The sequence below is a fragment of the Neoarius graeffei genome, chromosome 8, assembly GCF_027579695.1.
Source record: "Neoarius graeffei isolate fNeoGra1 chromosome 8, fNeoGra1.pri, whole genome shotgun sequence".
NCBI classification, from domain to species: Eukaryota; Metazoa; Chordata; class Actinopteri; order Siluriformes; family Ariidae; genus Neoarius; species Neoarius graeffei.
The window spans coordinates 41279528-41291792 of NC_083576.1; the positions used below are offsets into that span (position 1 = coordinate 41279528).

The following is a 12265-nucleotide window of genomic DNA, read 5'->3' on the forward strand; positions in this document are numbered from 1 at the left end:
TATGCTGCCACCCAGACAAAATCTTTTTCAGGGAAGGCCTTCCTTCCTTCAGCAAGACAATGCCAAACTGCTTTATGCACATATTAAAGGAACAGTCCACCGTATTTCCGTAATGAAATATGCTCTTACCTGAATTGAGACGAGCTGCTCCGTACCTATCCGAGCTTTGCGCGACCTCCCAGTCAGTCAGACGCGCTGTCACTCCTGTTAGCAATGTAGCTAGGCTCAGCATGGCCAACGGTATTTTTTGGGGCTGTAGTTAGATGCGACCAAACTCTTCCGCGTTTTTCCTGTTTACATAAGTTTTTATATGACCAGCAGTAGCGGCTGGCTTTTGTAAAATTGAGGGAGGAAGGAATGCTTGGTTGAAGGTCACGGGCCCCAATGCGACCGCACCTGCTGGACCGGCTATAGTTACACGCACGGGTTGAGTTGATAATAGTTGAAAAACCTATCATTTTAACGGGGTGTGTACACTTTTTATAGCTGCTGTACACATTACTTTCAGGTGTTCAACACATCTTTCTCTTTCAAAATTCTCTCAAAATCTTCCGTATTTAATGAAGCAAACCTGGCGGCCATGTTTGTAGCTCAGCCCATGGAAGGGTTTTGCAAGCAAAACATTCACCACGTCCTCTGTTTCCATTACTTTATTCGTAGAATATCTATAACATAGTCAATCCACTTCCACCTCGCCGTTCTCACTCTGACTGCCGAAGTGCCCGAGTCACCGGATCTAGAAGTTAAGTTTGATAAGATAACCCCTCCCCCCAGGCAGCTAAGGCCTCTACTTATTGGTTCATTGCGCAACGAGGGCTGCAGCCTATTGGTTGATATTTTGTAGCACTTGTCAGATCTCTTAGCTAGTCCCACCCTCTTAGAGGAGGATTTTCCTCCTCTCTCTCATTGAAGTCTATGTTAACCACGAGCCGCCAGTGCCGGAGACTGTTTGAATCGGAGTGAATGGGAGCCGAAGGGAGGAAGATCCTCCGTGCAGTAATTTCTAATAGCGAGCGATAGGGGGTGCTAATGTAATTTCACCCAGAGAAACGAATATAATGTACATGTCGTATTTGGCAGTAAAATAGTAATATTCAAGGACAGCAATTCATTAAATTGGTCAAGACAATTTCAACTTTTTATTCTTAGAATTTTTAAGGAGGATCTTCCTCCCTCTCCTCACTGGAGAAGCCACCTGTGATGACCAGTGATATGAAACAAGTTCAGTTAAAAAATTGAAACGTAGCGATTTTCTATGCTATGGAAAGTCCGCACTATAATGACAGGCGTACTAACACCTTCTGCGCGCTTCGGCAGCGCATTGATATCTGAGCTCAGATATCAATGCGCTGCCGAAGCGCGCAGAAGGTGTTAGTACGCCTGTCATTATAGTGCGGACTTTCCATAGCATAGAAAATCGCTACGTTTCAATTTGTGTAACTGAACTTGTTTCATATCACTGGTCATATAAACCTATGTAAACAGGAAAAACGCAGAAGAGTTTGGTCACATCTAACTACAGCCCCAAAAAATACCGTTGGCCATGTTGAGCCTAGCTACATTGCTAACAGGAGTGACAGCGCGTCTGACTGACTGGGAGGTCGCGCAAAGCTCGGATAGGTACGGAGCAGCTCGTCTCAATTCAGGTAAGAGCATATTTCATTATGGAAATACGGTGGACTGTTCCTTTAAAACTACATGGCTCTGTAGCAAGAGTCTAGGTGCTAAACAGGCCTGCCTGCAGTCCAGACCTGTCTCCCACTTAAAACATTTGGCGCATTCTGAAGCGCAATATACAACAAAGGAGACCCCGAACTGTTGAGCAACTGAAACTGTATATCAGGCAAGAATGGGACAACATTTCTCTTTCAAAACTACAGCAGTTGGTCTCCTCAGTTCCCAAACATTTACAGAGTATTGTTAAAAGTAGAGGCGATTCATCACAGTGGTAAACATGCCCCGAGCCCAACTTTTTTGAAACCTGTTGCTGACATCAAATTCAAAATGAACATATTTTTTTCAAAAATCAAAATCTGTGTCGTGAGATATGCTGTCTTTGTACTATTTTCAATGAAATATAGGGTTTCTGTGATTTGCAAATCTTCACATCGTTTTGATTTACAGTTTACACAGCATCCCAACTTTTTTGGAATTGGGGTTGTACATCACATACTCACTTTGTGATTATTTTGAACATCTTAACATGCATGTGCGCGCGCGCACACGTGTTCAAGTGACTTATTGCCTGTGATTTTTATCTGGTATTTATAGAGCCATAGTTAGATTCATAACCACTGTCCTGCTGCAGATTAATTTCACAGGTGCAAAAAAGTAACACATTCAGAGTTCAGGGCTTACGTTACACATTTAATAAGCTGGCTAAAATAGGTATACTGACATACTATTTATAAGTTAAATATTTGATTAACTGCTGACAACTGATCCAAGATAACAGAACAATATAAATGAGCATCCTTTAACAAGTTCTTATCTTTCAGCTAGCAGGCTAATGTTATTCAGTAGCTGTGAACTTTGTTTGTGCCACTCACAAGCTCTACACTGCACAGACCATATTTGTTCTGCAAAATCAGAACACAGCACAAAGCTAAAAGACCCAAAAGTTGAAGCAGAAGCTCTGGTTGAAAAGTAAAAGCTTTTCTCCTCAATGAGCACTGCGGTCCTTGCGCAGACCTAAGACAGAAGACTTTGTGTGTCTCTCTAAATCTAAGAGTATAGAGCTACAGTGGTACTTGAAAGTTTGTGAACCCTTTAGAATTTTTTATATTTCTGCATAAATATGACCTAAAATATCATCAGATTTTCACACAAGTCCTAAAAGTAGATAAAAAGGACCCAGTTAAAGGAGACAAAATATTATACTTGGTCATTTATTTATTGAGGAAAATGATCCAATATTCCATATCTGTGAGTAGCAAAAGTATGTTAACCTCTAGGATTAGCAGTTAATTTGAAGGTGAAATTAGAGTCCGGTATTTTCAATCAATAGGATGACAATCAGGTGTGGGTGGGCACTCTTCTCTTATTTAAAGAACAGGGATCCATCAAAGTCTGATCTTCACAACACATGTTTGTGGAAGGAGATTTCTGAGGACCTCAGAAAAAGCGTTGTTGATGTTCATCAGGCTGGAAAAGGTGACCAAACCATCTCTAAAGAGTTTGGACTCCACCAATCCACCATCAGACAGATTGTATACAAATGGAAAAAATTCAAGACCATTGTTACCCTACCCAGGAGTGGTTGACCAACAAAGATCACTCCAAGAGCAAGGTGTCTAATAATCAGCAAGGTCACAAAGGATTCCAGGATAACTTGGAAGCAACTGAAGGCCTCTCTCACATTGGCTAATGTTAATGTTCATGAGTCCACCATCAGGAGAACACTGAACAACAATGGTGTGCGTGGCAGGGTTGCAAGGAGAAAGCCACTGCTCTCCAAAAAGAGCATTGCTGCTCGTCTGCAGTTTGCTAAAGATCACATGGACAAGCCAGAAGACAACTGGAAAAATGTTTTATGGATGGATGAGACCAAAATAGAACTTTTTGGTTTAAATGAGAAGCATTATGTTTGGAGAAAGGAAATCACTGCATTCCAGCATAAGAACCTCATTCTATCTGTGAAACATGGTGGTGGTAATATCATGGTTTGGGCCCGTTTTGCTGCATCTGGGCCAGGACGGCTTGCCATCATTGATGGAACAATGAATTCTGAATTATACCAGCGAATTCTAAAGGAAAAATGTCAGGACATCTGTCCATTAACTGAATCTCAAGAGAAGATGGGTCATGCAACAAGACAACGACCCTAAGCGCACAAGTCGTTCTACCAAATAATGGTGAAAGAAGAATAAAGTTTGTTTTTAAATCGCCAAGTCCTGACCTTAATCCAATCAAAATGTTGTGGAAGGACCTGAAGCGAGCAGGTCATGTGAGGAAACCCATCAACATCCCAGAGTTGAAGCTGTTCTGTATGGAGGAATGGGCTAAAATTCCTCCAAGCCGGTGTGCAGGACTGATCAACAGTTACCGCAAACGTTTAGTTGCAGTTATTGCTGCACAAGGGGGTCACACCAGATACTGAAAGCAAAGGTTCACATACTTTTGCCACTCACAGATATGTAATATTGGATCATTTCCCTCAATAAATAAATGACCAAGTATAATATTTTTGTCTCGTTTGTTTAACTAGGTTCTCTTTATCCACTTTTAGGACTTATGTGAAAATCTGATGATGCTTTAGGTCATATTTATGCAGAAATATGGAAAATTCTAAAGGGTTCACAAACTTTCAAGCACAACTGTAGCTGGTTCATTTCACCAAACAAAAATGCAATGTCTTATTGTTGGGGAAAGGACTGCTTTGTACTAACCTCCCAGTGCACACATACCACAGCCACAATTTGAGATTACTTGTTCTTCATAGTTCTTTGTGTGCCTCTACAACAGTGTTTGCTTGGCAGCTACTGTATTGTTCGGTTCAAGTAAAATGTAGTTTTTACTGATGTTTGTTAAATTTGGCTGAACTCTTTAATAATTTATAGGGTCATATCATTACATATTATAGAAACAAAAGTTAGTTACAATTTTCAAGTGAATGATCATTAATAGCAGATAGCACATTTGCAGATGAAAGGAAAAATCTTCACCACTGGCCAGAAAAAGCCACAAGCTCATGAGACATGACTTGCTGAGACACCCACATGAGATACGACTTACTCATTTATCAAACTGACTTATTTTCTTTCATTTATTTACTTGCTCATTTTAAGTACAAGTAGCTAGTATATTTCTCACAAGGTGTACTGCATATCAGTTGTAATGTGCATTGTATATTTTTTCCTTAAGATTTTTTTAAAATCAGTTTAACATTTAATTAATTACACCATACAGTCAGTCACTTTGGCTACTTTATATCACATGGTGCTGATTAAAATTAATCCATCACCAACATGGGAAGTGTGCACTAAATAGTGGTGTACAAACAGACAAAAGTTTGTTACACATGTATATAACCCACCAACATCTAGCCACATTACGGACAGTGTATCCTCCTCCTCCCAGCACAAGTAGAGGGATCTTGAAACTTTTCACAAACTCCACACATTCCCTGATGGAAAAATATAGTGTATATAAAGTAATTAATGTGGGTCCAGTTCAACAAACTTTCAAAAATGTATTATTTATTGTTACAGACAGCAGAAAGTGTTGTTTTGGGTTATATTCAGCTTGTGCAGGACAAGTCATTGGATTACATGCACACATATGGTGGACTTTATTAATTTTTTTTTTATTACACACACATTTTGAGGCAAGTCATTCATTCAGTGTGATGGCCCAGGTGCAGTTTACTATCTGATTACAAACTGCACCGATTAGGCTTGTGTCCATTTCACTATGGCTTTTTTTTTTTTGTGCGCGCGCACACACTCGCTCATTCTGTTGCATAGGAAATCATTAGATAGCAGGAGGGAGTCAATAAAATATGTCACTACTCTCTATGCTTTACCAGACTATCAAATGTACTGTATTAAATTCTTCTTACCCATGACCTCGTATACTCAGATTAAAGCACCCGAGTCGGTCACAGCCCAGTGAGTCTGCTCCACACTACAAACAATGTACTGAATACATGAGAATTTGCAAAGATTATTCATTTAAAATATCTTAAAGCATGGAAAATATTTTTACCTGAAGCACAATACAGGTTGGCTGGTAGAAGTCCACCACTTGTTTGATCACTGGCTGAAATAATTGTCTGTAACCTAATAACATTAGTTGACTTAAAATTAAGATCATATTAGAACACTTTTTTTTGGGGGGGGGGGTGGGGGGGGGGGTGGCGCTACTATAGAAATTGGCATTTTGAACATTGTAATGACGGAATATAAAAAGTTTTCAGAAAATTGGACATTGTGATAAAATGGTGCATCCTTTAGTCTATATGGGTGATGACCCAAAATTTTGTCAAGTGCAGTTAAACTGAATGTTTTAATCAATGTTTTCTTCAGCAGAATTTTACAATTATATGTACTATATTCCATATAAACCAGAAAAATTATTTCCTGATGTCAGGTATGAAATTATAAAACTTGAGTTTCCTTTATTTCTGGGTAATAATGCATCATTAAATACAGTTGACATGTACGCAACTGTAAATAATAACCAATAATATCAGCTGATTGAGAGAACACACAAATTAATTTTTTCAAAACATTTGCTCATGTGGTTGTAGAGATGATAAAATACATACTGTAACTGTACCATAGAATTTCATCTTCACCTATCTCATTTGAAGATGGCCAACCAATGATGCCCTCTATATAAACCTACCAACCTTCATGATTGATAAATAATTAAAAATCAATCATCATAATTCATTACTGGTTGCTTGCTTCATTAAAACTGGCTGTTAGCAACCACGCTTAATTAGCAACTTATACATTTTAGGATATATTGAAATTTAAGTGTGCCCTTGAAAAATCATACATCTTTCTTATACAGCCCTCCGAAATCTAAGACTTGCATGAAATTTGGGGTATTGCCTCAAGGTGTCCTCTTGGACAGGTCTACCAGGTTTTGCCAAAATCAGACACTGCAGCTACAAGATACTGGCTACATAGGTGCAAAATACTACAAGGCAAACATTCGTTTCAATTTGTTTGGTCTGAGAAAACATCAGAAATAAGTTTCCTAGCATACAAGATGTTTCTCCCCAGACACCTTTTGTAATAAGTAAATCAAACAAACATTTAAAAACAGTTACCGTTACTATTACTAATATTCAGAAAAAATAAATAGTACATATTCTTGTTAATTTTTTTTTTTTTTTAAATTATCATTTCAAGTGACGACTGGCAGGGACCAAGCACTATTTGCAGATTACACCATGAGTGGTTATGTCTTGCCAGGTCACCTAAGACTAAAGAAATGATGGATGAACATATTCAAGTTTCATCATAAAAATTGTGACTGTGGGTGCGCTGTAAAAGTCCATGTTTTTAAAGTAACCCAGTCAACATTCAAACTACTTGTATATCAAAAACAAACAAAAAACCCCACACACACCCAGATTAGAATGATGCAGTCCACCAACTTTCAGCTCAATCAGATTTACAGTACCTGAGAAACATATTTGAACATAGCCCTGCACCCTACAGTCACACACTCTACATTTAGTCCTTAAGCACACTGGATTATGACTTTTGACTTTGGTGGGCCAAGCCAACAACAATGGTATAGCTTCAAGCTCCAACCCCAAATCAGAAAAAGTTGACCGTATGGAAAATGCAAATTATTTAAACAAAACACACACACACAAAAAAAACCCAGTAGTCAATTCTACATTTACTCTGACTTGTATTTTGTTTTGTCTGGTCAAATTCATTTCATTTGTAATATACATCCCAATTCCTGTGTTTTGGGTCTGCAACATATTCCAAAAAAGTTGGGACTGGGCCAATTTATGGCTAGTAATTTGGTAAACCAATTAAATAATCAAACAGGTGATGTTAACAGTTACTTGCAATCATGATGGTCTTTGAGGAGCAAAGATGGGCCAAGGTTCTCCAGTTTGTCAACAAATGCATGAGAAAATTATTGAAAACAATGCTCCTCAAAAAAGATGGGAAGGGATTTGGATAGATCATGATTTCATGACCAACATGTTTAGTTTTCTCAAAATATCACATTGTGTCCTTTAAAAATTCATCATACAAGATTCTTTATCTGATTATGCAGCCTCAGCCATCATAACCAAATGAAATGACCCCTTTCACATGTTCTGCCTCATGTAAACACTGGATGCAAAGAGCCTACGTCCGCAGTATAAGGGGATCTATTCCACAATACAAAATCAAAATGTGAAAAAAGCCATATTGGCCTCAGTCTATTAAAACTGGTAGGCTGAGCCTCACTCTGTGCCAAGTTTTTATTACTTTAGTTTTATTATACATCAATCTAGTACATCACATGAATGCCACTACATCACGTTATAATGTCCATATAAGGAGTTGAAATATGGAATAAATTCTTATTCAGGTTTGTCACAAATCACATTAAATATCTGTTCACTGTCAGTATTAACACTGGTGCCAGTTCCCCCCATTGCTGCTGTTCTTGTATACTGAAACATTATACTGCTGTTGCGCACTCGTGGCACCTTTTAAGAAACATTTTATTGGCTGGAACTCATTGTGCAAAGTCAACATCAGCCAACTTGCAGAGAAAGCTTACTATTGAATTCAAATAAAGTCACTCACTCTGGTCATCAATCCCATCACGGAGAGGCACATTCAAGCAGTAGTAGCGGCCACTCTCGGCCCCAACTTCATACATATCACCTGAATGACATTTCAGGAGAATTAAAAGTGTCATTTCTCAGCCAGTAAACATGCAGTTTTTTTGGGCATCAACATTCACACAATTTTCACATCATGCCTTCATTGTTCACCACAATATTCAGGATACTAAAGAAGCTTATGAAAGCAGGTGAATGAATGAATGAATGACAGATTTTCTCTAGAAGTTGAGAAAAGATGCAAAGAATATTGTAGAGACTACAATGATACTAAAGTCTACATATTCAAAACGTTTCCATTTTACACTAACCTGTTCCTGGAAAAAAATAGTTTCCATATTTATGGAAGGACACAGTCATGACTCGATCTGTAAGATAAAAAGCTTCCTGCACCCCATCACCATGATGAATATCAATGTCAATGTATAGCACACGTGGGTGGTACCTGTTGGTATTTGGGGACAGGCGGGGAACAAATGGAAGGAAACTTCAGAAAAATGTCAAAATTTAAATAAGGATATACAGCACAGTGTTTGTGACTCCTATTATGAAGTAACATGCTTGGCGAACAAACTGTGCACTTACTTCAGCAGTTCTAGTATACTAATGACAATGTCATTCACATAACAAAATCCAGAAGCCTGCAAAAAACAAAAATGTTTAGTTCAGTAACCGCAACCTTTAACCAATCTACAGAAATGTTTTGATTTATAAGCAACTACTGGTGTGAATAAGCTTTACATCTTAACTGTTACAAAATTAACAAGAAGTACATGTCCAACCTGCAGTCCAGTATATTGCACATAAACCAGCTACAAAATGTGTAGTATTTAAAAGAAAAAAAAGGAAAAAATTTAACACTTTTTTACTGTTAAGGCAGAAAATTATACAATAAAACTAAACATGTTTGCCAAACTAGAAACACAAAACTCAATATTTTTAAAATAAATAGGCCTACACACTGAAATATGGAAATAGCAACAAATACAGACAACAGCCTACCTGTGATTTTATTTAATGACCCATCCATACATAGATTCAAAAATACTTAGTTTTTATAGAATTAAACAAGATCAACTGTGAGCTATTGCTCACTTACGTATACCCCTGCTCTCGCTTATATCAGAATGCAAGCAAACCAAGGAATAGGACACTTATTATGAATGCTGACTTCACCAAATAATTAACCCTGAAACAAGTAAATAAAGAGCAGTGTTCTCCAAGTACAACCCCGATTCCAAAAAAGTTGGGACAAAGTACAAATTGTAAATAAAAATGGAATGCAATAATTTACAAATCTCAAAAACTGATATTGTATTCACAATAGAACATAGACAACATATCAAATGTCGAAAGTGAGACATTTTGAAATTTCATGCCAAATATTGGCTCATTTGAAATTTCATGACAGCAACACATCTCAAAAAAGTTGGTACAGGGGCAATAAGAGGCTGGAAAAGTTAAAGGTACAAAAAAGGAACAGCTGGAGGACCAAATTGCAACTCATTAGGTCAATTGGCAATAGGTCATTAACATGACTGGGTATAAAAAGAGCATCTTGGAGTGGCAACGGCTCTCAGAAGTAAAGATGGGAAGAGGATCACCAATCCCCCTAATTCTGCGCCGACAAATAGTGGATCAATATCAGAAAGGAGTTCGACAGTGTAAAATTGCAAAGAGTTTGAACATATCATCATCTACAGTGCATAATATCATCAAAAGATTCAGAGAATCTGGAAGAATCTCTGTGCGTAAGGGTCAAGGCCGGAAAACCATACTGCACACCCGTGATCTTTGGGCCCTTGGACGGCACTGCATCACATACAGGCATGCTTCTGTATTGGAAATCACAAAATGGGTTCAGGAATATTTCCAGAGAACATTATCTGTGAACACAATTCACCGTGCCATCCGCCGTTGCCAGCTAAAACTCTATAGTTCAAAGAAGCCGTATCTAAACATGATCCAGAAGCGCAGACGTCTTCTCTGGGCCAAGGCTCATTTAAAATGGACTGTGGCAAAGTGGAAAACTGTTCTGTGGTCAGACAAATCAAAATTTGAAGTTCTTTATGGAAATCAGGGACGCCGTGTCATTCGGACTAAAGAGGAGAAGGATGACCCAAGTTATCAGCGCTCAGTTCAGAAGCCTGCATCTCTGATGGTACTGTATGGGGTTGCATTAGTGCATGTGGCATGGGCAGCTTACACATCTGGAAAGACACCATCAATGCTGAAAGGTATATCCAGGTTCTAGAGCAACATATGCTCCCATCCAGATGACGTCTCTTTCAGGGAAGACCTTGCATTTTCCAACATGACAATGCCAAACCACATACTGAATCAATTACAGCATCATGGCTGCGTAGAAGAAGGGTCCGGGTACTGAACTGGCCAGCCTGCAGTCCAGATCTTTCACCCATAGAAAACATTTGGCGCATCATAAAACCGAAGATACGACAAAAAAGAACTAAGACAGTTGAGCAACTAGAATCCTACATTAGAAAGAATGGGTTAACATTCCTATCCCTAAACTTGAGCAACTTGTCTCCCCAGTCCCCAGACATTTACAGACTGTTGTAAATAGAAAAGGGGATGCCTCACCGTGGTAAACATGGCCTTGTCCCAACTTTTTTGAGATGTGTTGTCATGAAATTTAAAAATCACCTAATTTTTCTCTTTAAATGATACATTTTCTCAGTTTAAACATTTGATATGTCATCTATGTTCTATTCTGAATAAAATATGGAATTTTGAAACTTCCACATCATTGCATTCCGTTTTTATTTACAATTTGTACTTTGTCCCAACTTTTTTGGAATCGGGGTTGTATTTCAAATAGCATCCTGGTAAACGGTCATTTTGAAACAGCGCCAAAAAGCCACCCTACATTTCGTGAATACATTCAGTTGGTAATCAGGAAGTTGATGGGCAACAGACCTGAAAACGGTATAGAACCCCAAGTGACCATGATTTGTGGTTGCTGAGAAAACTGGTGTTTGGAAAGAGGTAAAACCAGTATACCCCCCCTCCTTCGGAGCAGGGGTATATTTATTAAAAAAAAAAAAACAGCCCCCCCCCCCCCCACACACACACACTACCAGCACCTTTTGAATAACAACTAGACTTCGAGCGCAAACTAAACGATATTATAAACTTGCAACAGTATGTTGGTTCTCCAGGTGAGATTTTGAAGAAAATGGAAGAATAAACTTTTTCCCCAGATGTGCATCAGGCAACAGTTAAAAAAAAATCTGGTGTTAGTTACTTAATTAGTAGATCCTATTTTTTAAATTATTTTTTTAACCATCACCAGTCCCACCTTGTTTTCACTGTTGCACAAGAACCACGATCACAAAAACATTCACTTGAATAAAGCTGCTGCAAAAGCAAAAGGAACCATTACCAGAACCAAAGGAGTCTCTCAGCTCCCACATCCTTTCCCCTTCAGTGGACTGGCTTTTCAGCCAGGCATTGTATTCATATTCAGTCAAGTGACAAGAAAAAAAAAAAAAAAAAAAAAACATTTATATATATATATATATATATATATATATATATATATATATATATATATATATATATATATATATATATATTGGAACAGATTTTCTAAATATTTAGCCCATTATTCCACGAAATTGAAAATCATACAGGAGCTGAAAGCCGACGAGGCACATTTTATACCCATGTTTCACTGGATTTTGAGAAACCAAGCATTTTTCTTTATGGCAAATTCGATAAATAACTTAAAAAAGGTCGAGCAAAATTTTCACTTAAAATATAAATAAACCGGTGTAATGAACAACAATTTGTGAAAAAAGCTATATTAAATGTCTTTTTTTTTTTGGGGGGGGGGGGGGGGGAATTACAGTCTTACCATCAAATACTTTTATTCCATAATTTGTTCTTTTTTTGGTATTTTTTCGGGGGGGGGGGGGGGGGGGGGCTCAA

General features: G+C 38.1%; 1 protein-coding gene across 2 annotated transcripts in view; it reads right to left on the reverse strand.

Annotated features, from left to right (window-relative positions):
• Positions 1-12265, reverse strand: part of hdac3 (histone deacetylase 3) — an 81740-nt gene that overhangs the window by 46709 nt on the left and 22766 nt on the right. For both annotated transcript variants that reach the window (XM_060927636.1, XM_060927637.1), the window contains exons 6-11: positions 8900-8955; positions 8626-8759; positions 8277-8357; positions 5707-5780; positions 5561-5625; positions 5036-5125 (exon numbers count right to left, since the gene is read on the reverse strand). In XM_060927636.1, coding sequence (XP_060783619.1) covers positions 5036-5125; positions 5561-5625; positions 5707-5780; positions 8277-8357; positions 8626-8759; positions 8900-8955 — 500 coding nt within the window. The remainder of the gene's footprint in view (positions 1-5035; positions 5126-5560; positions 5626-5706; positions 5781-8276; positions 8358-8625; positions 8760-8899; positions 8956-12265) is intronic.